The sequence below is a fragment of the Colletotrichum godetiae genome, assembly GCF_030913485.1.
Source record: "Colletotrichum godetiae strain CBS 193.32 chromosome Unknown BDP55scaffold_16, whole genome shotgun sequence".
Lineage (NCBI taxonomy): Eukaryota > Fungi > Ascomycota > Sordariomycetes > Glomerellales > Glomerellaceae > Colletotrichum > Colletotrichum godetiae.
The window spans coordinates 225,467-250,139 of record NW_026851264.1 but is presented as its reverse complement, the minus strand read 5'-3'; the positions used below and the strand labels follow the sequence as shown (position 1 = coordinate 250,139).

The 24,673-nt window shown below is 52.2% G+C and overlaps 6 protein-coding genes across 6 annotated transcripts; 5 read left to right on the top strand and 1 right to left on the bottom strand.

The window, feature by feature from the left end:
- Positions 1 to 792: 792 nt before the first annotated feature.
- Positions 793 to 3,953, top strand: BDP55DRAFT_549828 (exportin 1-like protein; the record flags this gene model as incomplete). The annotated part of the gene is made up of 2 exons (XM_060568966.1): positions 793 to 2,380; positions 2,434 to 3,953. 2 exons carry the CDS (start codon positions 793 to 795, stop codon positions 3,951 to 3,953), a joined length of 3,108 nt encoding a protein of 1,035 aa, XP_060430754.1.
- Positions 3,954 to 7,443: 3,490 nt separating this feature from the next.
- Positions 7,444 to 8,802, top strand: BDP55DRAFT_550264 (NADH:flavin oxidoreductase/NADH oxidase-like protein; the record flags this gene model as incomplete). The annotated part of the gene is made up of 1 exon (XM_060569007.1): positions 7,444 to 8,802. The coding sequence occupies one exon, from the start codon at positions 7,444 to 7,446 to the stop codon at positions 8,800 to 8,802; it is 1,359 nt and encodes a 452-aa protein (XP_060430753.1).
- A 1,904-nt stretch (positions 8,803 to 10,706) lies between these two features.
- BDP55DRAFT_630839 (uncharacterized protein) lies at positions 10,707 to 11,389 on the bottom strand (the record flags this gene model as incomplete). The annotated part of the gene is made up of 2 exons (XM_060572209.1): positions 10,707 to 11,125; positions 11,290 to 11,389. The coding sequence occupies 2 exons, from the start codon at positions 11,387 to 11,389 to the stop codon at positions 10,707 to 10,709; spliced, it is 519 nt and encodes a 172-aa protein (XP_060430752.1).
- A 2,878-nt stretch (positions 11,390 to 14,267) lies between these two features.
- BDP55DRAFT_549883 (uncharacterized protein) lies at positions 14,268 to 14,939 on the top strand (the record flags this gene model as incomplete). The annotated part of the gene is made up of 1 exon (XM_060568970.1): positions 14,268 to 14,939. One exon carries the CDS (start codon positions 14,268 to 14,270, stop codon positions 14,937 to 14,939), a length of 672 nt encoding a protein of 223 aa, XP_060430751.1.
- A 5,733-nt stretch (positions 14,940 to 20,672) lies between these two features.
- On the top strand, positions 20,673 to 21,975 carry BDP55DRAFT_727554 (RTA1 like protein; the record flags this gene model as incomplete). Its single annotated transcript, XM_060579324.1, has 3 exons — positions 20,673 to 21,043; positions 21,355 to 21,765; positions 21,831 to 21,975. 3 exons carry the CDS (start codon positions 20,673 to 20,675, stop codon positions 21,973 to 21,975), a joined length of 927 nt encoding a protein of 308 aa, XP_060430750.1.
- A 1,596-nt stretch (positions 21,976 to 23,571) lies between these two features.
- Positions 23,572 to 23,936, top strand: BDP55DRAFT_99821 (uncharacterized protein). Its single transcript, XM_060581356.1, has one exon. It carries the CDS (start codon positions 23,606 to 23,608, stop codon positions 23,822 to 23,824), a length of 219 nt encoding a protein of 72 aa, XP_060430749.1. The 5' UTR covers positions 23,572 to 23,605; the 3' UTR covers positions 23,825 to 23,936.
- The last annotated feature ends 737 nt before the right edge of the window (positions 23,937 to 24,673 follow it).

The window sequence follows — 24,673 nt, the reverse complement described above, 5'->3', positions numbered from 1 at the left end:
TGTGATATCCCCTCAGCCTTGCACCACTCTCTCTTTTCCCTCTCCCACTCATTTCGCTCTCCCAAACTTGCTCCCCCTCACCGACCACTTCTGCACACAGAGGCCGACCGACGATCACTTCGAGCACCTGTACAATTCACCTCGCCTGGATTGCATCTCGAACCTCACCTCGGCACCACCACCCCACCCCCCTCGTCTCCGACCAAAGTACTCCTCGTGTGTGTACAATCTCCCAACCAACCCGACATCCGCTGCCTCATTCGGTCTGCCTACGGTCTGAACAGTACTCTACTCCGTATCACCTATCATCTGTCGATCCGAACTGGGCCATGAGTTCTCGGTAGCTTCCACGTCGCCGCTTTTACCCCAAGCAAGAATGCTGAATGCACAGCTTGGAGGGCTGCCAGGATTATAGCAGCATTTCGATACCGAAGAAAAAAAAATTATCTACTCTTGGTCTACGGTTTCCCACATTAAACTTCTCTTGATCACCTCTCTACAACCCGCGACCTCTTTCGGGGGCATACACCGTCTTGAACATGGACGCTCAGGTACGTTTGCAGCGCCTCTTTTGCGATTTACTGTGCGGCTATTCTGGTTGGGCTTGGGCTGCTCAAAATCGTCCGCCTTGCCCCGCCATTCCAACCTCCATCGTCACCCCTCCTCCCTCTCCCACCAACGCCCGCTGCCTCCATGATCATGGTCTGACCTCCGCCGCCGGCCTTCTCTTTGTTGACTCGAGCCTGCCACGGGAAGAGGGGGGCCTTTCACGATGACATGCCAAAGAGGACAATGGACCTCGTCGCACATGGACCAGAGCTGACCCCACTTGTCGCACAGATTGAGAACGCCGTCGAGGCCGCGTTCAACGTCGGTAGCGACCAAAACCTCAAGCAACAAGCCTTCGACTACCTGAACCAGCTGCGAGCCGACCCCCAAGGCTGGCAGGTCTGCACCACCCTCTTCACTAGATCACAACGCCCTTCCGAAGTCGTCCGCCTTTTCTGCTTGGAAGTGGTTAATTATGCGATTTACACACAAGGTCTCGACCGCAACAGCCTCTCGTGGCTAAAGGACAACCTCCTCGAATACGTCCGCAACATCTACGGCCAGAACCTGCAAGACCAGGTCGACCCCTCCCACCTGCAGAACAAGCTGTCGCAGACCCTTACCTACCTGTTCGTCTTCCTCTACAATGATGGCTGGGAGTCATTCATCGACGATTTCCTGGCTATTGCCAGCAGCCCCAACAACACAGCCGGTGTCGTTCTCTACTTGCGAATCATTGGTTCTGTCCACGACGAGATTGCCGACATGCTGTTGACGCGCAACAGCAACGACGCGAAGCGCAACACCGATTTGAAGGATCAGCTGCGAGAGCGTGACGTCCAGAAGATTGCTCAGTCATGGAAGGACTTGTTGGCGCAGTACTCGGGCCAGAGCGATGTCATCGTCGAAATGATTCTCAAGGTTATTGGCAAGTGGATCAGTTGGATGGACATTTCCTTGATTGTCAACCAGGAAATGCTGAATCTCTTGCTTCCTGTTGTCGGACGGACAAATCAGTCTGGCAGCGAGGACAAGGTTCGGGACGCCGCCATTGACACCCTGACCGAGATTGTGGGCAAGAAGATGAGGGGGCCCGAGAAGATGGAACTAATTTCGTTCCTCAACCTGCGCGATATTGTGGCCCAGCTCATCGCCAGCGCCCCCCTGAGCGAGCTCAAATCTACGCCTCAGTACGACACCGATCTCGCCGAGGCTGTCGCGAAGCTCGTCAACACCGTCATGGCCGACATTGTGCGCGCACTCGAGGATGGCCAGGCCACCGAGGACACCAGAGCCAAGTCCGAGCAACACCTCCACGATTTCCTACCCTTCCTTCTCCGATTCTTCTCTGACGAGTACGACGAGGTTTGCTCAACAGTTATCCCCTCTTTGACTGACCTCCTTACCCTCCTGCGAAAGGTCGGCGCCAACCTGCCTGCTTCTTACAAAGAAATGCTTCCTCCCATTCTTAACGCCATCATCATGAAGATGCGCTACGACGAGACTTCGAACTGGGGCGATGAAGACGAGCAAACGGATGAGGCCGAGTTTCAAGAGCTGCGGAAGCGGTTGCAAGTTCTCCAAAAGACCGTTGCAGCTGTGGACCAAGAGCTTTACATCGATGTTCTCAGCAACCTCGTGTCCCAGACTTTCACAACGCTTGACCAGCAAGGGTCTCGGATGGATTGGAGAGACCTGGATCTTGCGCTCCACGAGATGTATCTGTTTGGCGAACTCGCGCTGCCTAACCAAGGGCTGGGCACCAAGAGCCAGCCCTCAAGCACGGCAACAGAGCGACTGACCATTATGGTGACCAAGATGGTTGAGTCTGGTAAGTGACCTCCCTTCTCATCTGCTTGAGTCAAGTACCTGACAGCTTTATAGGAATTGCCAACTTCCCCCACCCAGCGATTCTGCTCCAGTATATGGAGATCTGTGTCCGATACTGGCAAGTATTTGATGCCCGGCAAGAATACATCCCTCAGGTCCTGGAGAACTTTGTGCGGCTGGTTCACCACGACCACGTGCGCATCAAGACACGATCCTGGTATCTTTTCCAGAGATTTGTCAAATTCCTCAGAGCCCAGGTCGGCAACGTGGCAGAAACTGTCATTCAATCCATCAGTGACCTCCTGCCAATCAAGGCTGAGGTCTCAGAGAGTAACGGAGACGATGACATGTCTTCAGATGAGTCTGATCACTCTGCGGACGCCTTATTCACAAGCCAGCTTTACTTGTTTGAGGCCATTGGTTGTATCGCATCAACTGGAAGCACGCCAGCAGACAAACAGGCGTACTATGCCCGCCTTGTGTTGAATCCTTTGTTCAGTGACATGGAAACCCATCTGCCAAAGGCAAAGGCAAACGATGCCCAGGCCATTCTCCAAATACATCACATCATCTTGGCGCTTGGTCGCCTTGCCCATGGTTTCTCGGACTGGCAGCCCGGCAGCACCTCAGTCCAGAACCGACCTCCCCCAGACAAGCTTGTGTCTGATGAATTCTCGAGAGCCGCCGAAGCCATTCTGATTGCCCTCAGCGAGTTGAACAACTCCACCGACATTCGCACTGCTTGCCGAGCATCCTTCTCCAAGTTGCTAGGCGTTCTCGGATCCGCTGTGCTGCCGCAGCTCCCTCAGTGGATCGAAGGATTTCTGTCCCAAAGCTCCTCCAAGGACGAGATGGCCATTTTCCTACGACTGCTTGACCAGATTGTCTTTGGCTTCAAAACGGAGATTTACAATGTCCTGAACATGCTTCTTACTCCCTTGCTGCAGAGAATTTTTGCCGGTCTCTCCGAACCAGTCACCGGTACAGACGACGAGATTCAGCTTGGCGAGTTACGTAGGGAATACTTGTCCTTCCTGCTGGTCATCCTGAACAACGAACTCCAGTCCGTTTTCATCAGCGAGGCCAACCAAGGCTTCTTCGAGTCACTTATCAACTCTGTCATCACCCTCGGCCGAACCCTCGTAGCGGAGAACATCGGACCCAGCCGGCTGGCCTTCAGTGTTTTGGCACGCATGGTGGTTGTCTGGGGCGGTCCTGACTGCGCGAAGATCGCCGAGAACCCAGAGGCGCCCAGCGGTTCCCCGAACCCGACCATCCCGGGCTTCGACCGCTTCATGATTGACCGCTTCCACCCGCTGTGCTGGGAAGTCTTCCAGGACCCCAACTTTAGGCCGCACAACGATGCGCAGAGCAAGCAGGTCCTCAACGAGATCGCCGGCCTCGAGCAGGCTATTTACCTGAAGACGGGAGAGATGTTCATCCAGCACCTCCAGTCATCTCTGTTCCCGCATCTAGGTATCGACGGATCTGACTTTTTGAGGTCCATGTCGACGTCCACGGACAGAAAGGGATTCTCGAGTTACTTGCAGGGGCTTCTGAAGAGCCGTAGGTAGATGGGCGGAATGGTGTAGGGCATGACAAATGGCAGAAGGGTGTGTGAAGTCGGAGGGCTGGTATGTTGTGGAAAACGCGTTATAAAGCGTATGAATGGAAAGGGGAGGAGGGTTCATTGATGGGGGAAAAGGCAATTAGGAATCTCTCTCTCTTCCTCTCTTATCTTGGCCACTTTTCTTTGTTTAACATATCCACTGGCCGCATCGCCTTGGAGTTTTGAGGGAGGCATTAGAGATCAAACGACACAAATGACAAAAAGAAAGAATCATGTTTCTCACCTGAATGTGTGATTGCTACAGGTGTGGACGATGTCTCGTCCATGCTTGTGACCTAAGATGAGAAGACGACCAAGTATCCATAATGGTGAGATGCGAAAAAAAGAATTTTAAATAAAGCCAGTAAACATTCTCAACAATTGTATCGTTAGTAATATTACTGCTATTCCGAACAAGTCGAATTGCCGCAGCTTATTTTGGACCGTAAGACACAACGGTGTTTACTGGAGGACTTGTATAGGTTTCAAGTCCATCATTGGTTACGAAAACTCGCAGCTTTTTCTACATCTCGCCTTGAGAGCCGAAGGCTTTTTCTGCTTACTCTTACCTCGTGTATACCAAGGTAAATGGTCTACTGTACCAAGGATGTATTATATGGAGCCCGCGCAGCGGCGCTCAGAGGGCGCTGGGTTTCTGAGGGGCCTGCCCCTGGTATTAGCGGAGAGAGAATAGGTAGTTGGGCACGGGTCGTGTATCTGTATGGGCGGTTAGATAGTATACAAGAAAAGGCAAGGTACGTACGGGCTTTGATTTGCTTTTTTTTTTTTTTTTTTTTTTTTGCTAAGAGAATCCTTTTAGCGTTTAACGTGACTTGTTAAAGGACTCCTTAGCTGTTACTTTGTTCGCTCGCACGTCTTCGTGGGGGCACAATACGTGAACTAGCACAGGAGCGTCAAGTGACTCAAAGTGAACCAGCCAAGGGGCTCTCCTTCCAAGCAACCAAGAACGAGGCAAAAAAAGGCTCAAGCTACTTTTCCTTAGTACTCCTGGTTCAAGAGGAACCTTACTCAACCCAACCTATCTGAGAAAAACCATAACATACAAAACAAAAGGGTTTACTTGTACGAACAGTCTCTACTTGAATCAACCCACAAAAGAGAGTAAGTTCTTTTTCCAATCTCATGAGGACTCGAGAGAACTAGGGACCAACCAGTCCATGAGTACTTTCTTACGTTTCTTGGAACTCTGGATTCAAGACCGGAGGGATACTACCTACGTTCAAGGCTTTCTCCCTCCGACCCAGTCAGAGGCTCTATAAGTACGCAATGGGGCCTTAAAACTATAGATATCTGTCGCGCGAGGTGCTCTTTGAGAGCGTAGAAGGTACTAAAACGTGACTCCATATGACCCTCGACTAATAGCGTATGGATCTTGGGGGCATCTTTTGTCGTGGCGTTCACTGGCGTACGATTTCGTCTGTCTGTTACAAAGCTCATACTGCTCCTTTTTCCATTGCAAAAGATGTCTACTTGGAAGGAGTGCTTTGTTTCGATAATCTTTGGAGGGGGGAGAAGGTATCTGTTCCGAGTAAAACACGATAACCAACCTCATGGGTTCATCTAACATCAAGATCGATGGATATTGTTGATTTCCATCTTTCTATCAATGTCTGCTCCATTTGATGCGTGTGGGAAGCGTAGACATACACACACTTTATTCACCGCAGCTTTGCGAGTCTGAACTCGTAGTGGGGTTCGGCTTTGCTAGAAAGACAAACCTGGAGGAGAGTCTGCCAGTCGTTTGAAAAATAAAAGCTACTCGTCGAGCGACGATAATCCCTAACGTACGGGTGGTCTATGCAAGGTAGTTCGAACGGCCTGTTCCAAGGCTCAGCTTTTTCGAATAACAGTTTCTCCCCTCCCCTTTCTCCCCCCTCGTAGGGAACCTTTGCGCCATATCACTTTGGTCCGACCTCCCCCAAACTCCGGAGCTTGAAGTAAAACTGAGATCTTAACACTGCATTCAGAAACCCGTATTCCTTACTTCCAAGATGTGATGGGGGAAACTTTTATAAATACGTTGAGAACCAAGGAACATCTGTTGTGTCATACCAAAAAAATGAAATAAAAAAACCCCTCAAGTGGACGAAGTACGTAGACTCTCAACATCCTCCAGAAACAGACGCTTGCCTAAGGTATTGAGCAAAACCTCGGCATGCCTCTTCAGGAAAGCACACAAGCCAGGATGCCAGAATCTCCGTATTCTTCAGCCCCAAAACTCGGATTTATAAGCATCAGCAGATACAACTGTCGTGGAAAAGAAGTGAAAAAAGGGCCTAGCGAGCCCCTCATCTCAAGGCTAAGACGAACCGCGGTTAGCAGGGGGCGGTGGGAACAGGAGGGGTCCGCCGTCCCAACCCATAACCAACCCATCAGTCAATTCAACAGCAATGACTCCGTACCCCGCTATTCCCGTCAACTCACATTCGACTTCTTCACCAGACGCGCGCGGGTCAGTCAGTCTTCTCGGCCGTGATCTATAACTTAGAGGTGATAGAATAAGGCTTTCTTTGCAACCAGAGTTCAGCGGAGCGCCATCTGGTAGATCACATTGAGTGTTGGGAAGTGCGATCAACACCCAGAAGTCACCCGCCCTGCCAAAAGCGCCGCCCACCGGCCGAGGGGGGGAAAAAAAAGAACGCATCACTCCGTATAGCTTCGTCAAAACTTCGGCTGAAAGAAACCAGATGCTGCTGCTACTCAATCTCACCTCACGAGACGGGAGTTCCGTAGGTTTGCTCGATAACGTTATCCGCACCTTCAAAGAGCGGTGACATGTTCAAACGCCGCAAAAAGTGGCAAAAATCCGCGACTTACATCAACCCCCTGACCGGCCCGCACCGCCTTGTGGCAGATGTTGCTTTCTCGCTGCATCCCCACAAGGCCCGGCACCCAAACCGGGGTACAGGGGTGGTAAAAAACAGCATCAAAATCTCTTTGCCCTACTTCCAACTTCTAATGCCGAGGCAAACCTGCATATCTTCAGCAATGCGTTGCGTTTGCCGCAGTGGATTCATTTTTTCCAGGCCTTTGCTCCCCCGTCTCGGACGAAGCTGCGCGGTCTAGCACCTAGATAGGCACTTGGCCATTAACCTGATTCTAGACCCAGGCACAGGAATGGTATTCGGAATTCCCAGCGGAGAGAGCCAGGCCAAATCCACACGATGTGCGCAACCCTTTCCGCCATGGATTCTGAATGGGACGGACCACAGATATGAGATCCACACGTTTGCTGTCGAAGCCCCCCCCCCTCCTCCCCGAGTGTTTGGTCGTTCCATATGTAGAGCCTGGCTCGCAACTGAAGGATGGACTTCTACATCCCTCTACTATAATCCAATCGAGTCAGCTGTTGAATCGTCAAGCTTGAAACCGTCAAGAATCATATCTTCACCCGTAGATTACGAGTCTGCGGCAGACCAGACCAAAACCTCACAATGCCTCCCCGTTACCCCGGCCGAGAGGATGTCGACCCGACACCTCTGGCCCAGCCGCTGAGCTTCCCCTTCTCGACGACCGTCGCCCCCAACCGCCTCATGAAGGGCGCCATGTCGGAGCGCGTGGCAACCTGGGACGTCGCCGACGTCTCCAAGCGCGGTGCTCCCACCGAAGAGCTCCTGAATCTCTACCGCAACTGGGGCACCGGCCGCTGGGGCATCCTCCTCTCCGGCAACATCATGATCGACGCGGGCCACCTCGAGGCACCCGGGAACCCAGCCATCTCGCTCGACCACCAGCCCGTCGAGGGCGACGAGCGCTTCGAGATGTGGCGCCGCATAGCCGCGGCGACCAAGGCCGAAGGCTCTCTCTTCCTGGCACAAGTCGGCCACCCGGGACGCCAGGTCATCAGCGCCATCCAGCCGAACCCCGTCTCCGCCTCGGACGTGCAGCTGGTGACGGACTTTGGGGGCATGACCTTCGCCAAGCCGCGCGCGGCGACGGTGGAGGAAATTAAGAAGCTCACAGAAGGGTTCGTGCACTGCGCCGCATACCTCGAGAAGGCCGGCTTCGACGGCATGCAGCTCCACGGCGCGCATGGCTACCTGATGGCGCAGTTTCTCTCGCAGACGACCAACAAGCGGACGGACGAGTACGGCGGTTCGCTGCGGAACCGCGCGCGCTTCATCACTGAGGTTGCCGACGCCATCCGCGCGCGGACGGGTCCCGGGTTCGTCATGGGCATCAAGATTAACAGCGTCGAGTTCCAGGAGTCCGGGTTCACGACCGACGAAGCCGCGGAGCTATGCCAGCTCCTAGAACAGCACAAGTTCGACTTTGTCGAGCTCAGCGGTGGCACGTACGAGAAGTCGGGGTGGCACCACCAGAGGGACAGCACAAGGGCCCGCGAGGCCTTCTTCCTCGACTTCGCGGAGAAGATTGTGCCGCACGTGAGCAAGACCAGGACCTATGTTACGGGCGGCGTCCGCTCGGTCGGTGCCATGCTTGACATCTTGCAGGCTGGGCTCGATGGTGTGGGCATCGGACGGCCTGCTTGTGCGGAGCCAAGGTTGCCAAAGGATATATTCGAGAACGGCGTCAAGAGTTGCATCAAGCCCCTATTCGACGAGCAGGACTTTGGCCTGGGAGTTGCCATGGCGGGAACGCAGATGCTGCAGATGGGCCACAACGAGGAGCCCATGGACCCGTCAGATCAGAAGTCGACAGAGGGCTTGGTGAAGGACCTCACGGCTTGGAAAGCTCGGGTGGCTGAAAGTAAAGGGCAGCTATACGGCTTCGTCAGGCTGGAGTCGGTTCCCGCGTTCCCGTATGGGAATGTTGCCCCGGCAAGATTGTGATTGGAGTCTCGGTCGTCGTGGGTGTTCCGTCGTTGCCTATCCGTATACGAAAGGGATATTAGAGTACTACCGAGAAATGTCTTACTTTCTACTGAGACATGGTATGATTGCGTTTTGTAATATGCCTGGAAGACATGGCGTTGTGTGCAAGGTACCTATTTAGACAATGTCTGATCAGACGCGCGGATAGGCAAGAGCCAAGGGGTTCTATGAAACATTCGCTGTGGCAATTGCCTACGGGAAGCCTGCCACTCTGAATAACATCTTGTAACACAAATTGGGCCCTGAGTAGCGATTGTAGGTGCCATCGAGAGTCGTTTGACTAGGAAATATGCCGCGAACCCCTTGCGCATGGTTCATTTGAGCCCTCGCAAGTAAACCGTGGCAATACCTTACCTCAACTGTTCAAGAGTTTGGTTAGTGACAAGACAGAATACCATGTCAAACTGAGCACGCGGAGCACCGGCCGGGCATTCGACTTGCGTAAAACTGTCTGCAAACCTGAAGGCTCTCACGCCTTTTTGGTACCAATGTACAGCTTGTTGTATTTGCTCAAAGAGCTACACATGGACGGAAGATTCGTTCGAATAAGTATGGCAGGATGCTTGCCAACACAAAGTCATGTGGACAGAGGAGGGATGGAAATGTATACGACGGCATCAACGAGAATGGTTGCCGCTTGAATTATCTCCTTCAGTCATGTAAGCCCGGGCAGAACAGAGTAAATAACCCGCAGATTTGGAGTTCGTGAGCGCCCCTGAAGTTTGCATACACTACTTAGAGTGTATGCAGATTGAAACTCTGGGATCGGTTGGCAGTGGCACACACTCGGCCCGCGAGCAGCGTTCCTCACAATGACGGTGCTGAGAGCAATACTCCTTTTGGAATTTTGCGGGGTCAGAGGTGGGTTTCGAAAAATTGCCCGAGATTTGCTCTTCGTATGGCCGGATTGCTCCTCTCTTTTTTACCTTTGATCCACGAGGAAGCTCAAAGTCGCGTATTGGACGAGATTATAGTGTACAATCAGCCTGTGGAGCGAGAACAATTGGGTCTCGTTCCCACTTGCCTAGAAGAGAGATAGGCCTTCCACGGCTCGAAATAGCACATTGAATCCATCTCGATTCTGAGTTGTCGCACCGCTTCCGATGAAGAAGAGGATAGTGATAGGCAACCGGTATGAAGATCCGAGAAGATTGGCTGCATGATCTACGAATTGATGTGGCGCCGAGCGCCTGGTGAAGCGGAGCAGCATGGTTCATCCATCTCTACAGATCCATGGATGACCGGAAGTTTTGAAAAACGACCGGAAGATCAGCAGGAACAAGTTTCTGCTGCTTGTGTTCGTACGTGACGGAGTTCCACGAAGCCTTCAATCCGGGTTGAATTGACGCTTTTCACCGACAGTCTGGTAAGGGGACAATGCTCTTCATGCACCTAACATGATGAAGGACGCCTCTTCTTGCACGCCACTGCCCGTCCAGCCCATGGCGCTCGTCTGGAAATTGCGCTTTCTCTTGGAAAATGGTCGTCCTGCTGGCCAGATGATCGGTCAAGATGCGGGAAAACAAGGTATGGCCCAGTGGCGTGCGGCAGTGCGGCCACGGAGGTCGTGTGGCCAAATTGCAGTCGATCCGATGAGGCCGCTGGGGAGATGGAGGGAGGAATAGAGCAGCTAGAGCCGGGCCCAAGTCTGCAATGGCGTGGCCCCGGGGCGCTCGACCTTGGCCGTGGCCGCACTGAGTCGCGGCTGATTAAGGTTATCATTGCTCCTTGAGTCCTGTCGAACGGACCTGGTTTTTATTTCCAGTGACCCTCTGGCGGAAAGTAGCCGCGGACGTTGATATCATGCCCATAATCAAGCACTCTCGGCCGGCCATCGGTCAGTGCCCACTGCGCCGTTTACTTCATAGGTATTCGTACGGGTAGAGCAGGGCATGTGCGACGTCATAAGGGTTGAGGCAGCATGGGATGGCGGGTTGAGGGAGCATCAGACGATCTTGTGCATCCACAGTGGTGAAACGCGCGAAGGCCAGCTCGCTGGAGCCCTTGGCCTGCCTCGTGGGGCCTGTTAAGATACCGCTGATGATAACCAACAAGGATGTGTCGATTATGCAATTTGCAAAGGGTTGGACTTTCGAGACTCGAGCCAATCCTTCTGTGTAGCCATACCGGGGGTATCTGCTCATTGCATCGAAGAAGCCGTCACACAATGTCGCGTCTGGGCGTTGCGCAACTCTCATTGAGTAATTGAAGCACGAGCATTCAATCAATAGAGAGAAGCAGTAGCGCTGCGACTTGTCGATGAGGCGGCGTCCAGACACCACTGCCAAGACATCGTGGCATTCAAGCTGTCAGTCGGTGGTGGCTGGTCTAAGGAAGAGAAAACAAGTCGGGGCTAAGCCGGTTCGAGCGGCATCATGAAGTGCCGGGGCGGTCAAGAGAGAGGATTTGGAGATTAAGATTGGCTTTTTGAGCTTGAAAACACACGGGCAGTGGTCCGTGATTCTGACGTGTTGGCAATGCTGATCTGCTTCGTAGCGACGCTGGATGAAGCCGCGGAGGATTTTCGCTGACAGTGGACGGTCATCGAGGGACACAGGGATTGACAGGGGAAAAGAGGCTTGGAGATCCAGAAGGGGGCCGGTTCGACTGCGGCCAGGGTCTGTTCAACCAATGTCAATCCCTGTACGAAGTAGGCTTTACATATCGCCTGTCGATTCTCGAGTCGGTATCCGTATCTCGAGTCCTGTTGTGAGAGTCTGCTCTGGCTCTGGCGTCCCCGACTCCCGCGGCTCCGTACATCGTGTGAGTGTCATGGATAACGTGTCGTGGGCCATGGGCCGTGGTCGTGTTGGGTGACAGTTTTCTCCTCTTGAAAATACGGGGATGATTTGCCGTGTGGCCCACTGAATAGTGATGGATACCAAAAGAAAGTGGCTCCCTTTTTGAGTGACAGCCATCGGCAGGAAATTAGACCGCCATGGAGTTGGAGGGAAGTTGTTCGTGGAAAGGAAAATGATTGACGACTCAAGACTGAAAAGGGGAAGTTGTGAACATCATTTGCGCTTTCTGGCTTGTGCGGGAATAGCTACGTATCTTACGGATACGTACCACTCAGCGATGAACCTAGCACGTGCCAGGTATGTAGATACGTAGATACGTACAGAGTCGGGATGTTGAAATGTTTTGGGAAACAACTTTGAAAGAGAACCCACAGCTTCAACTTTCCGCAGCTTGTTCCTGCATTAGTTCGATGAACCAAATGTTTGTGCTCCTCCCTCGAGTTATGCCTGCTTTGTGCAACTAAGGTACTGAGATTACCCCGTACCCCTGGCCAACTGTCAGACTTTCTTTCCAAAATGTTCAGGGTCAATCAACAAAGGGTGAGGGGCAAAGCACAGGCACAGGGCACAAGGCACAACAAGGCTTTGCCAAGGGGAACCGCTACCCCTGTCTTCTGGCTCGAGGATGCCTCTCTACCCTCTTTTGGCGGAGAACCCTGTTCCTCGTCTTCTCTCTGTGTTGGCGTCTCGCTGTCTCTGTGGTTCTGTTCTAATATGTTCTGTTCAGGTTCTGTCATTGTCGACTCCCGCTAACGCTGCTGCACCTCTCATCGAGTCCTCCCTCCTTCCGTGAGATGATCGTCCTTCACTCCACGTTTCGGTGCATTCCCGCCGCCCATCATCTCTCTCAGCTGGGCGGCCTCGCTGCCTCAGCACTCAGCTCTTCCGCTCCTTTGTCCCGTCTATCCATTCGTAGCTCCGATTGTTCTCAAGACGACTAACGCCGCGGATTGTCTCTCCCTACGGAACATTCTCTCCCTATCTGCGGACATGAAGCCAGTCTTCTGGTCTCATCCACAGCAGCGCGGTCTCGCTCACTCGCTCCCGCATTCCTCAGGCAAACCTTTTCTCAACCACCTTCTCCGATATCTCGTCTCACTTTCATCCGTGCCGCCCTGGATGCATCTCGGAGACTGACGACCACTCTGTCCAGCCGACGAGACAGGGTAAGGGGAGGCGACTGAGCGAAATAACGACGGCCTGGATCTGCGAAACTACGGATACTCAGTCACTCAAGTACCGGGTACGGCAGCAATGACTTCGGCTCGCACAACTTCACACCTTTGCCAGCTGTACCGCGTACAAAGTCTCACCGAACCATCCACTTGCCCAATCAGACATTCTATCCCTGTTACCATGAATTGTGCCACTTTCTGGCTCGCCTTCAAACATTATTCCATGGTCCTTGATTGATTGACTCGTACTGGGCAACCTTGCCTCCCAGGATCCTTGGGATCAGAGGAGGCACAGAGCGTTGGCCAACTCTGAAGGAGGACCCGAGATTGGCGAACCCGACCAAGAACAGCCTCTTTCACTCATGTCACCGCTAATGTGCAAACGCTCATATCGCGAATAGCCATTGTCAGAGTTGTCCAGCTGGACGTTCAATAGACGCTCACCCTCTGTCACCTGGTATTAGTGTCAGCGGCTTTCCTCCAGCAAGTGTGTGGATATATGCCCCTCTCTCTCTCTCTCTCCTTTTCGTTGGCGCAAGTGGCCATCGTACAATAAGTCCAGAGCGAAATTGTTGTGCTTCATTGCTTAACACGAACGGGGAAATTGAAAGAGGCGCCAGAGATCCAATGAAGCTTAATGAAGCCCAGCGCACAATTCCAGCGGCTACCATTAAGCAATGGCGCCCTATCCGGTCGTGTTTTCGACCCTCAATAAGCGCTCGCAACTCATCTCTCTCCTTACCACAGACAAGAGCCATGCGAGAGACCACACCTACTGCAGTCCAGCAAATAAGGTGGCAACGGCGTTTTCCCTTCTGTTCTGCCACTAATGTAGCGCTATGCAGATGGGATCTAACCCCGGCCTAGAGTCCCAGCGGAAAGGCCGGGGTGAAAACAAGGGTTCGTTGGCCGGCCTGGTCTGTACGGGCCAATTCGCCCAAGTGCCTTTTTGGTGCCATCCAACCTCTCCACCAAACCCCTGGATTAGCGTTCATGGGGCTGGATGTTAGCAGGCGCTGTGTAATTTCCCACTCTGTGTGCCTCGTTCCATGTCGCTCACTCGCTCTTACTTGCTGCTGCTGATGGGCGTTGGCGGAGTGCCTGGCGGAGGAAACGGGAGGGGAGCTGACTGACTCTCTCACCTTGTTCTCACTCTCACTCTCACTCGCTCATTCACACCGGAGAGAGGGGCCGTTTGGGTGAAGGACTCGCACTTGTCCAACATGGCTATTAATATGCTGCCGTCCTCCCCGTTTACTGCAGACCTCTTCTTTTCTTCCCTCTTCAGCCAAACAAGCCTCATCAATCTCAAGCATCCGCTTTTGACTCAACTTTGACTTCGGTCGTCCATTCTTTACCAAAGCTCTCTGCTTCAAAACACTCGCTCTCTTAATCCAACAACCAACAACTTCGTTTTCACGAAACCCCCCCAATAACTCTATTCAAAATGCGTTACGCTGTTGCTGCCCTCGCCCTCGCCGGTGCCGTCATGGCCACCGAAGAGCCCGCCTCCACCGTCTTCTCCACCAAGTACTTCACCATCACCTCCTGCGCTCCCGAGGTCACCAACTGCCCTGCCCGCAGCACCGTTGTCTCCTCCAGCGTCGAGGCCTTGACCACCTCTACCATCTACACCACCAAGGTTAGCACCGTTACCTCCTGCGCCCCCGAGATCACCAACTGCCCGGCCCACTCGACCGTTGTTGTTACCAAGACCGAGGCCATCTCAACCACTGTTTGCCCTGTTACTGAGACCGGAGTCAAGCCCAGCGCCACCGCCCCCGTCGTCGTTGTTCCTCCCCCCTCCGGCGGCAACGGCACCGTCCCCGCCGTTCCCAGCAAGTCCGAGGCTGTTCCCCCCGCCAAGCCCACCACCGAGAGCGGTGCTAAGCCCGTCCCCGTCACCACCGGCGGCGTTGCTCCCTCCGTCTCTGTCCCCGCCACCCTGGCCACCAGTGCTGCTGCCACCTGCGGTGGTGTCTCCGTCAAGACCATCTCTACCAGCGTCACCACCGTCATCCCCACCGTCATCTACGAGACTGTCCAGGTCCCTTGCCCTACCCCCAGCAAGCCCTCTGCCACTATCCCTGGTGTCCCTACCGGTGGCAACGGAACGTGAGTATTATCCCAAAATCAAAACCTCAAACCAAAAGAATCAAGACACTAACTCTCCAATCAGTGCCCCTGCCCCCACCAAGACTCCCGTCACTGCCGGTGCCGCTAGCCTGACCGGCTCCGCCGTCCTAGCCGCCGTTGCCGGTGTTGCTGCCTTTGTCTTCGCATAAATTCCTTCTTCTGGACAACTCTTCTGAGGAAAAGCCAACCAAGGCTACGGCAGTTTACGATCAAATCTAACGGGTGTTCTTTTTGCTGGGGAGTCTTAAGAGGAAATGTAAAAAGAGCCCTTCTTTCTCTTTGTACATTGTATCTTAACGGAATGCAAAAAATACCATTTGTACCTAATCTTCTAATTGTATTTGGGGGACGTCTGGGACTGAGCAAAGTTGAGGGTTACCTTGCGATTGAGACATCGAGCGCGAGGGACTTTTACTCGGCTTATTCCCGACGACCTGGCTTTAACGACGAAGTGTTTGGGGAAAAGATATGTTACCAAAGTGACCATTTGCAATGTGACATCTGCTGCTCAGTGTGATATCGTGGAGGGGGGATGTTCCTCAAGTGAGGTGACATCCGCCCTACAGCCATCTTCCCCGGACTTTTCGAAACCCTCACAATGGGAAATTGGACGCAACTATCCGCATTGATCATCATCCTTCCTTCACTTCTCCACGGACGACTCCGACGGCACCGAAATCATCAGCTCAGAACTATCCGTACGTTCGCACACACCGAACTGACAAGAACCACATCAGCAGACAAAAATAAGCAAACCAATCGATCGAACCTTTGGACGACTTTTTCTTTCCGGCCAAGACTTGAACGGATGTCTATGCAAGGAACAAGGAGGATCGCCCTGTCAAATGATCCTAACCACGCACCCCCCTCCCTCCCCCTCCTCACTCTCAGTGTGTGCCTCTCACTCGCACAGGCACGCACAGGGGTGTGGGAAAGAGAGAAAACGGCCCTTACCCCACAGGATCAACTTTGAGGGACTTTCGGGAGATTACGATTTGGACGAACGGGTGTGCGCGATTGGTTGGACGGTACCCCGGTCGCAATTTGGACGAAACGCTCGGCTCCGCCCAATGGGATGAACGGCTTCCCCGACGACTTCTCTTGAATGCGACCTGTGTGCGTGTGTGTGTGTTCAGCACAATTTGTTCGGTTTCCTCTGCCTGTTATTATGCACATCATACGAATACAGCAGACATGCGGTCAAGGTTCACCGAGGGAACGGGAAGATGAGAGAGGAGGGGGGGGATATACATCCATGCGATGGGGTTTCGAAAAACAGTTCAGCCTGGCGCCGGAAAAGGAAGGCGATGGATGAATGGGTTTAGGAAGTTTTGAACCCATACCCATTGATCACTCCCAAGGATCGCGAGGCGCAGTTCCGCCTTTCATTTCGGAGGATATTTGGTATTCTTCTTTTTTTGGTCTTCAACAGCGTTGGAGACTTGGGGTTCCTCCCCCGTCCCCCGTTCATGCAAAGCTGCAAATCTCCCACTTCCGCTTCTGTCATGCTGCGGGTACGAAGTTTGCGTACTTTAGGGAAGTACGGATACCTCTGCTGATAACATTATTTTTGCAGTGGTCCCGGAGTCTGGGGAGATGAGGGTTTGGGTGAGCTGCGTGGGTCGCTCTCGGTCTCTTCCGAGGAGGGGGGGATTTCAGTCTTGTAGAACAACACGTTCGGCTGTTTGCTTTTGTTGGTGCTGCCGTGATGATGGTTGGTGGTGAGGCGGTGTTTGGTGTTTCTCATCATCGATGGTGCGTATCTGGTCTTTGCAGTCTCCTCGCTGCTTTTCTGATGGCAAATTGTCATCTCAAGTTGCCGAGCCGTGATGTGATGGGCAATTTTGGCTCAAGGGGGGTTTTCTTTCTTCTTGCTTGGGGCTCGGACTTTTGACGGTCATGATGACGCTTCCATCAAGGATCAAAACTCGCTTTTCATCTGTTTGAACAGCTACATCCAGTCACTTGGTCTCTGGCTTCCCCACGACTTCACTTGAGACGCAAAAGACAAAGATTATGGAGCAAGTGCGTTTCCATCATATTTCCGCGGTGACCTTCCTGCTCACTGTACCAAGCCACCCGGCTCTAGTCACTGAACAAGCCGCGGAAAGCGGTTTGCTGGTGGAAAGACGGCCAACGTCACCTTCGCACCTATATCGAAGGAACCAACGACGGCTTTTTGCTGTCACATTCAACGATGCAAAAATATTGATATGACCGCCTTTCTTGACAGTGACGGCCTGCCTTCCGCGTGCCCGCCGATATCTCACAGGAGCAAGGGGCGATTTGGCATCGCGGGTTTCGTCACCGAACTATCATTTCATTCCAGCTTGCAAGCCCGGTGCCAAAAGTCTCAATGTCGCAGCCTTGATCGAAGGAGTTAATTTGGTATACATCTCTGCGGGTAATCCGCCCGAGCAGAGAGAGCAAGCTAGCTTGTCAATTCCGTAAGCATGGGCTGAGAAACGAGCGGGCAAAAAGGCTCGCTGAGGCCAGGACACATTCATATCTGTTGCGGGACGATTATCTCATGGTACGGCACGCCTACGAAATCTTTCTCATGTCTTGAATTCCATTCGTATTGCTTCCCGGGAAAAGTACTCGTATACTTAGGCTCATCATCCACTAGCCCCTGCTTCGGGGTTTCTTGGGAGTCTGTATGGTTCTCTAGACGGACTGGTCATACCATATGTGTCGGTTTCATCGTCATGTTGTGGACCTGAAGCCTGCATGGCAACGATCCTATTGAGCTCTCGAATTCCATCTCTCAGAGATAGCTCGCTGAACCATCTGGAACAAGTCCCCGGTGAAGAAAAAGTGCAAGAAAGTCGCCTTTTCTTAGACCGTGTCATCCCAAGCCCTATACGGGATCAATTTGAGACTTCAATTGCCTTCACGCAATCCCAGCTGTTGGCTCAATTCGGCATGATTTCCTTCCAACGGCTTCTAGAGTTGCAAGGCAACTTTAAATTTTGTCTCTCTCTTAAATGCAGAGTGGCTTGCTCTCCTCCAGAATAAGTAGCTTCCACGAACGTAAACATGTTTGAAATAGAATACCGTTCCAACCCAACAGCGCTGCGGTTTGCGGGCAAACGACTCGAGACCCTTGTCTGCCAAGTCCATTCACAGTGCCAGACCTAAAGATAGCCTCAGCCTCAAGGCGTATTGACCATTTCACAGCATAGCTGCTGACTTATTCGCAGTAACACTAAAATCTGATTGTAAGGAACCAACGACACTCGTCCTTGCGAACAATTTGTTTCAAGTAAGGTACGTTCGAAGAGCAGCCTGTTGGTCTTTCCTCTCTTCCCCCTTCCATTAAATGAGTCGTATTCTTCGGCTACGTCCGATGCTGCGCCAAGGTGCTCGTCTTTTCGTATTGAGCACGGCTGAGGCTGAGAGCCATGTCGAGCTCTGCGTCCAAGTATCAAGTGGGAGTGAACGTCGCACAATCAAGGTTGGCTCGAGCTTTGGTTGACATCGCTCCCTTTCACATGAGGTACCTGAGCAAGACCACCCGCGCCGCCCCCTTGAGCCCTGTCCTTCCCTTCAACTTAGAAATACTGAAACGACTCAGGTGAATCTTTACTGTACTAATGAATAGCTTTCGTCTTACTTGATCATGGATTTACGATCTGTTTTGGGCAAGTGTCCAGTAAAACCGCCTCTGGCCAGAAGTCGTGTTGTTTGCTGCATCGGGAACCTTTGTTTCGGAGACGGCTCCACTTACGTTGGTCCGGGACGGCAATTCAAACGCGGGCCGAAAAGGTACTCGGCCCCAAAGCTTCGAGGGTCCACTCTCCGGCCGGCAATATACCCTATGGTCCCTATCAAACGACCTCAGCCCACGTCCTGCAGCTGGTTCATGGGGCTTCGTCATCATGGATAAGAATGTTCGAAAGAGCAAATTGCTCTGCAGTTGCAGGGCCTGTCGCTGCAATTCTTCAAGGGATCGGGTTCTTGCCTTGATGAAGCCGTTGGCAATTCACCGACGGATGAGGTCCCACCTCCATTTTCCTTATTGAAGTAGAGTTGGCTAGGGTGAGATTTCAAGGTAGATACTACGCTTTGTTGCTCCCATGGGGGGGTGTTCGACCGTTTCTGGAGCCTTGGCGTTCGGTGTCAAGTAGAGCATCGGAGCTTGTGTTGCCAACGGCGCAACCCAACGCCGATGCCGATTCCGATCCCCGGGGCTTAGGTCAACGAACGGTCGTGGACAGAAGGCTCAGCCGTCAAGGTAGGACATCAATCAACGAAATGACTTGAGAGATCATCTACCCTAGAAATTATTGGCAGCATCCAAAAGTCTGCCAAGAATCTTCAGTCTTGATATGTACATTCATCGTCGATGACACGTCGACTTTTCAGGCCTCTTCATCCAACGCATGCAAGCGCCCCAGCCCTACAGCCTCGAATCATTCGACATCCGTTATCAGCACCACCAACCGGGAAAGCCACGCGCATCATCCCATCGCTCTTCTCTCACCGAACACGTCGTCCCGACCCAATCGTCATCGAAAATACCTTACACTAGGTACATAAACCTGTCATCCCGTCTTACTGGAACGAACGTTAGCTACCCTTAGCCCGGGATGGTCTCCACTCTTTCCGCTCGCACTCGGCACGCACAGACCAAGCTTGTCCTGCCTCCGATCGCCGACTCTCACGGGTTCTCAACACCACTCAATTCTTTTCTTCTTCCACTGAGCTGAGAGATTGGAGCTCAAGGCCGGCCCCACTTCCGCACTCGCTTAAATCTAGTGTAGCCAAGCCAGGACAACCAAACAGCCAGAACCCGCGATGATCGAAGCCCAGGCATACCAGCCAACCAGCCAAGCCTTTCCCACCTCCGTCCGTCGTTACCCTCGTTGCTGGGCCGTGAGAGAAAGTGTCTTGCCTGGTGCGTGGTTCCAAGGGAAGTGAAGCCTGATAGGGAGGGTACACCAAGAAACGGGAACTGAATACTGCCTATGCCGTTTGCGCCAACCAACCAGGGGCTATAGAATCAGCCTCCTGTTTGATTTTCCGTCCCCATCGACCATCATCCTCCCTTGGCAGCCTAGTCAAGCCACCCGCCCGATGCGAGATGTCTCTGCCCTCCCGTCGATGCGGATGCGAGAGAATATCTCAGGCGCTGCCGTTCCCCTTCCCACGCGCCTGTCACCCGTAAGACTAGGCGTTCGTTCCCCACGTCTTACGCCTCTCTTTTCTTCCTTCTCCTCCAGTTAGTCTACACGAGCTTATTCCCGATCTCTGCAAGTGTAAGAGAATGCGAGAGAGAGCCCTTGTTCCTGGTATCCAGTCGCTAGTGATGACGACTTATCCCGTTCGTTCACAGTTTGGGCTCCCGCTCAGCCCAGTAGCCCGGTCTAACGAGTAGAGCGAAATGAGAAACCGGACTCCCTATCAAATGTCTCTCTCCCTGCAGAGAACCGTGTATATCATCTACCCTCTTCCCCGTGCTCGAAATGAAAGGTGAGATGTTTGCCTGTTGGTTCCCAAACTACCTTCGCCAGGCCCGAGCTTGAACAATCCGACTGTTTAAGACATCCTCTTAATTCTCTGGCACGTAAACACAACGAGAGAAGAAAAGGAGCTTGACAACCGCCTGATTCTCTACTCTCCTCGACTACTCACGCGAACCATCCTCTTCTGCTTCTACCTTACCCCCAAAAACGAATTCGGGTCACCGAAACGAAGAACATCACCATCAACAATGGCCGGCCCACCGCCCCCTCTCCCGCCCTACGTCGTAATCTTCGGCCCCAAATCAAACTGCACCCTCGACATCTGCCCCCTCGAGTACAGCCTGTACAAGTACCGCCCCAACCTCGCCGTCAACATCCTCTTCCTCGCCCTCTTCGCTCTCGCCGGCGCCGTCCACGTTGTCCTCGGCATCAAGTGGCGCCAGTGGTGGTTCATGGCCTTCATGCTCGCCGGCTGCCTCAGCGAGATTGTCGGCTACGTGGGCCGCATCGTCATGTACAAGAACCCTTTCGAGTTCATCGCTTTTATGCTCCAGATCGTCTTCATCACCAGCGGGCCCGTCTACTACACCGCCGCCATCTATGTTACCATTTCAAAGGCGTAAGTCATGGTTGTCTCTCTGTTTTTGTTCCCTGTTTCTTGAACTCCTTTTCTGGTTTCGCGCTCGTTGCTTTTTTTTTACTTCACATGGTCTCTTTTCTTTTTCACTTTCCACCCCGTGAGGGCTTATTGACAGCTGTCTCATCGTCGTAAACCCCTTACCTCCTTGCACAGCACGTCATCATCTAAGATCATGCGCATCTGAGTCCCCTCTCCCGGCCAAAAAGCAAAACACAGTGGAGAGAGCGGCCCGATATAGCATCACATCCATTTACCCTGAAACATCAACCAAACTGACTCAGATAACATAGCATCGAATCCTTCGCCCCAGAGCTCTCCCGCATCCCCACAAAGTACATCTACTGGCTCTTCATCTCCTTTGACGTCTTCTGCCTCACCCTCCAAGCCGCTGGCGGCGCCCTAAGCACCACCTCCAGCGGCAGCTCCGACGTGGGCGTCGACCTCGCCATGGCCGGGCTCGTCATCCAGGTCATCGTCCTCGTTGCGTTCTGCGCGCTCTTTGCCGACTACATGATCCGCTACACGCGGTCCGAAGTCGCGCGGGCGCTGACGCGGAGGGAGAAGACGTTTTTTGGGTTCCTTGCGCTGGCGATCGTGCTTATCCTCGCGCGGTGCGCGTACCGTGTCGATGAGCTGAGTGAAGGGTACTCGAACTCGGATAAGATTACGAATGAGGGGTTATTTATTGGGTTGGAGGGAGTGTGAGTTCTTTTCCCCTATCGAAGCTGACGTCTGGTGTCTTCTTTACTGACATGTCCCTACTCAGACTTATCATCTGTGCCGTCTTTGCGCTGTGCCTTGGACACCCCGGACTTTTATTCGGCAAGCCCAAGGTTTCGAATGATGTGAGAAAGGAGTCGAATGTAGAGAGCGGACCCGAAAGTGCCGCGGCGGAAGTGGAGCAAAAGTGATTGAGATACCATTTTGCAGAGCGGGACTCGTGTTGTCAGTGTACTTTCTCTTTGCGCCATTCTTTCTCATTTGTGTACACGTTTTTGAGCGGACATTGAAGCGTAGCTCTGTTGCTCTCATCTTGATTAGGTCCCGGTTTCCTTGAGCATTTAGAAGCGATATTAGTATGACATGTGACCATAGACACGGCGATTAACGACATTGAAGAACATTAAAACACCTCAACCAAACTTGGCTAATGATGTGGCTGGCCTTAGTTCTAAATTGAAAATGACATGAGCCCAGAAATGCACCCACCAGCACACTTCAGTGCCTTCACATTAATGCCGTGAGACAATGCAATGTCAACGGCATAATGATATCTCATCAACGGCCCTAAGTGTCTTTGTGAAGTTTCGAAGTGCCATACCAACAGCCTGGCTGAAGGTGACGTCGTGCTAGGTTGTTCGCGTTGTCGGGCCGGCTCGCCTCTGCTACTTAAGAGCTGCTGGTTCAAGTCAACCATCGATGTGGTATCATGGATGCCAGAGCCTTAGGCACCAAGTAGGCTTAGCCGAGTGATTTTGATGGTAATCTCTGGTGTCAAGAGCCGGCGTCATTATTTACTCTACAGGTGATGGCATTTTGTTTCCCATCGGTAATGCTCAGGCAGGATAAAAGCCCCTCCCCGTACAATACCGTCATGACTGACTTATTCACACAAGCATAAGACGTAAAAGAAAATTCCTAGAGAATGTGGATACCTTATTAAATGAAATGACCTGTTTTGAATATAAAAGTACTGAGACTTTGCGACGCCAGTAGTTCTACCGCCATCTGGATATCAACTAGATGCATTTGCTAGCCGGAGAGACGTCTCTCGCCACTGAGCGATGGATAGAACCGAAGGCGGAATCGCTTTCCGAGATTCGCTCTTCTAGCAAGTTCACAGGTGTCGGATGTCACCGATGAAAACGCCGCTCCGGGAAAACAGGCCTGATGCGGCTTGATAAGGGCTCTTATTTCTTTTTCTCTTCGTTCTCCTCAAGCTATCCAATTGGTCCGAGGTTTTGCGAAGCTCTTGAAGCTCCATGGAAGCTTCAAGAAGTTCTGAAGATCGAATTCGCGTTAGTATAGGATAATTCGGCTCGCAGAGCTCTACTAAGACATGTTGTCGAGAGTGCTACTTTCCATTAAAAGGAAGAGATTCATCCGAACACATCCTCCGTCAGTTTTCTTAGCGTATTCGTTGCATATGCATATGCCAGAAAGTGACTGGAAGCTAGATGAGTATGATTGTTAGCTAGACACTAGAAGGTAAGTAGAGGTTCTTTAGCTGTACCTTGTAATCAATTACTAGCTCTCCCAAGAGTTCGGCATAGTCTCGGATTCTGAGAAGGATAAACAGGATATCGTGGCTTCGAGTTCTCTATATTGACTCTAGCTGTGTATTAATAGGATTGAAGAGAAAATCTTCTGTCTATCTTATCCTTCTCATCTATCCTTGGTTGCCTCAAGCTATACGGAAGCTACGAGATCACGACCAATTCTAGACGTACGCCTCGCACAACACCTTTTACACATATGGAGACGGACAATAAAAAATGACCAGCAATCTATAGTGTTTCTTGGCAGAGAAAGAATGGAAGGATGGGAAAGGTGAGGGGGAGGCCTTTCTCCAAGGCTATAGAATATAGACCGCCCGCCATCCGTTCCAAAAACCGACCCGGTACTATAAACATGTTCCTCTCCGCTGTCCAAAACCCTTCTTCGTTAATCGTTCGTCTCGAGCACTCTCAAAGCGGACCGAGGAAGATTATGGAAACGGACTCTGGGTTTCTACACCTCGTTTGTCAGCATCTTTCCTAAAGCGAAATGTGCAACGGATCATTTGCAGGCGGGAGGGCAGACATCTTCACCAAAACGCCAAAAAGAGATTAGGTACTCTGAGAATGTCTAGTAGTTGTAAAAAATGCCTTAGACCTACTCGAAACCTCATTCTATATATATAATCTCTCATACCTTTGGCAGAGTTTCCGATGAAAAGCACCTCTATCTATGGGACAGCCCCTAATCTCTCTCTCTCTCCCTCTCTACCTCTCTCTCCCTCTCTCTCTCTCTCTCTCTCTCTCTTGGGGAGAACACAACGTCTCTACCACCGTGAGGCGCAACGGCTCTGCATGCCTCGACCTATCAATAAACGGCCCATCAACTATCGTCCGAATACCTGCGGCTCTTACTGAACATCGATAATGGTCAGTTCCAACCATGCCTTGGCCATACAGTCTTGCTTATCCCTCTAGACACCTTGACATGACCCCTACTTGTGACATTGTCGGGGTTGTTTTCTATAATGCTTACCCCATCAGTCTTGATACCGATCAATTTACGATGAGTCTTCTCCAAACAGGGGAGTGAAGAGGGCGATTGTGGTCATGATGCCATGGGAATATTCACCCTCGGGTATAGAGCCATGAGACCCTTAGAGTTCTCTGTCTCGTCACCCCAATCTTCGTAACTGATATCTTCCCATTTTCAACCGTCCCTTATAAAAGCGTTATAGGCGGGAGGGCAGCGAACATGAGATGGTCATGATAGACGCACCCGAACTTCGGTTCCATCTCTTGGACACCGGGGACCTGGCACGCTAGGTTCTTGCAAAAAAGTCGGAAGCGCGGTATTTTGAGAAACCAGTTATACAAAGAAAAGAAAAAAAAA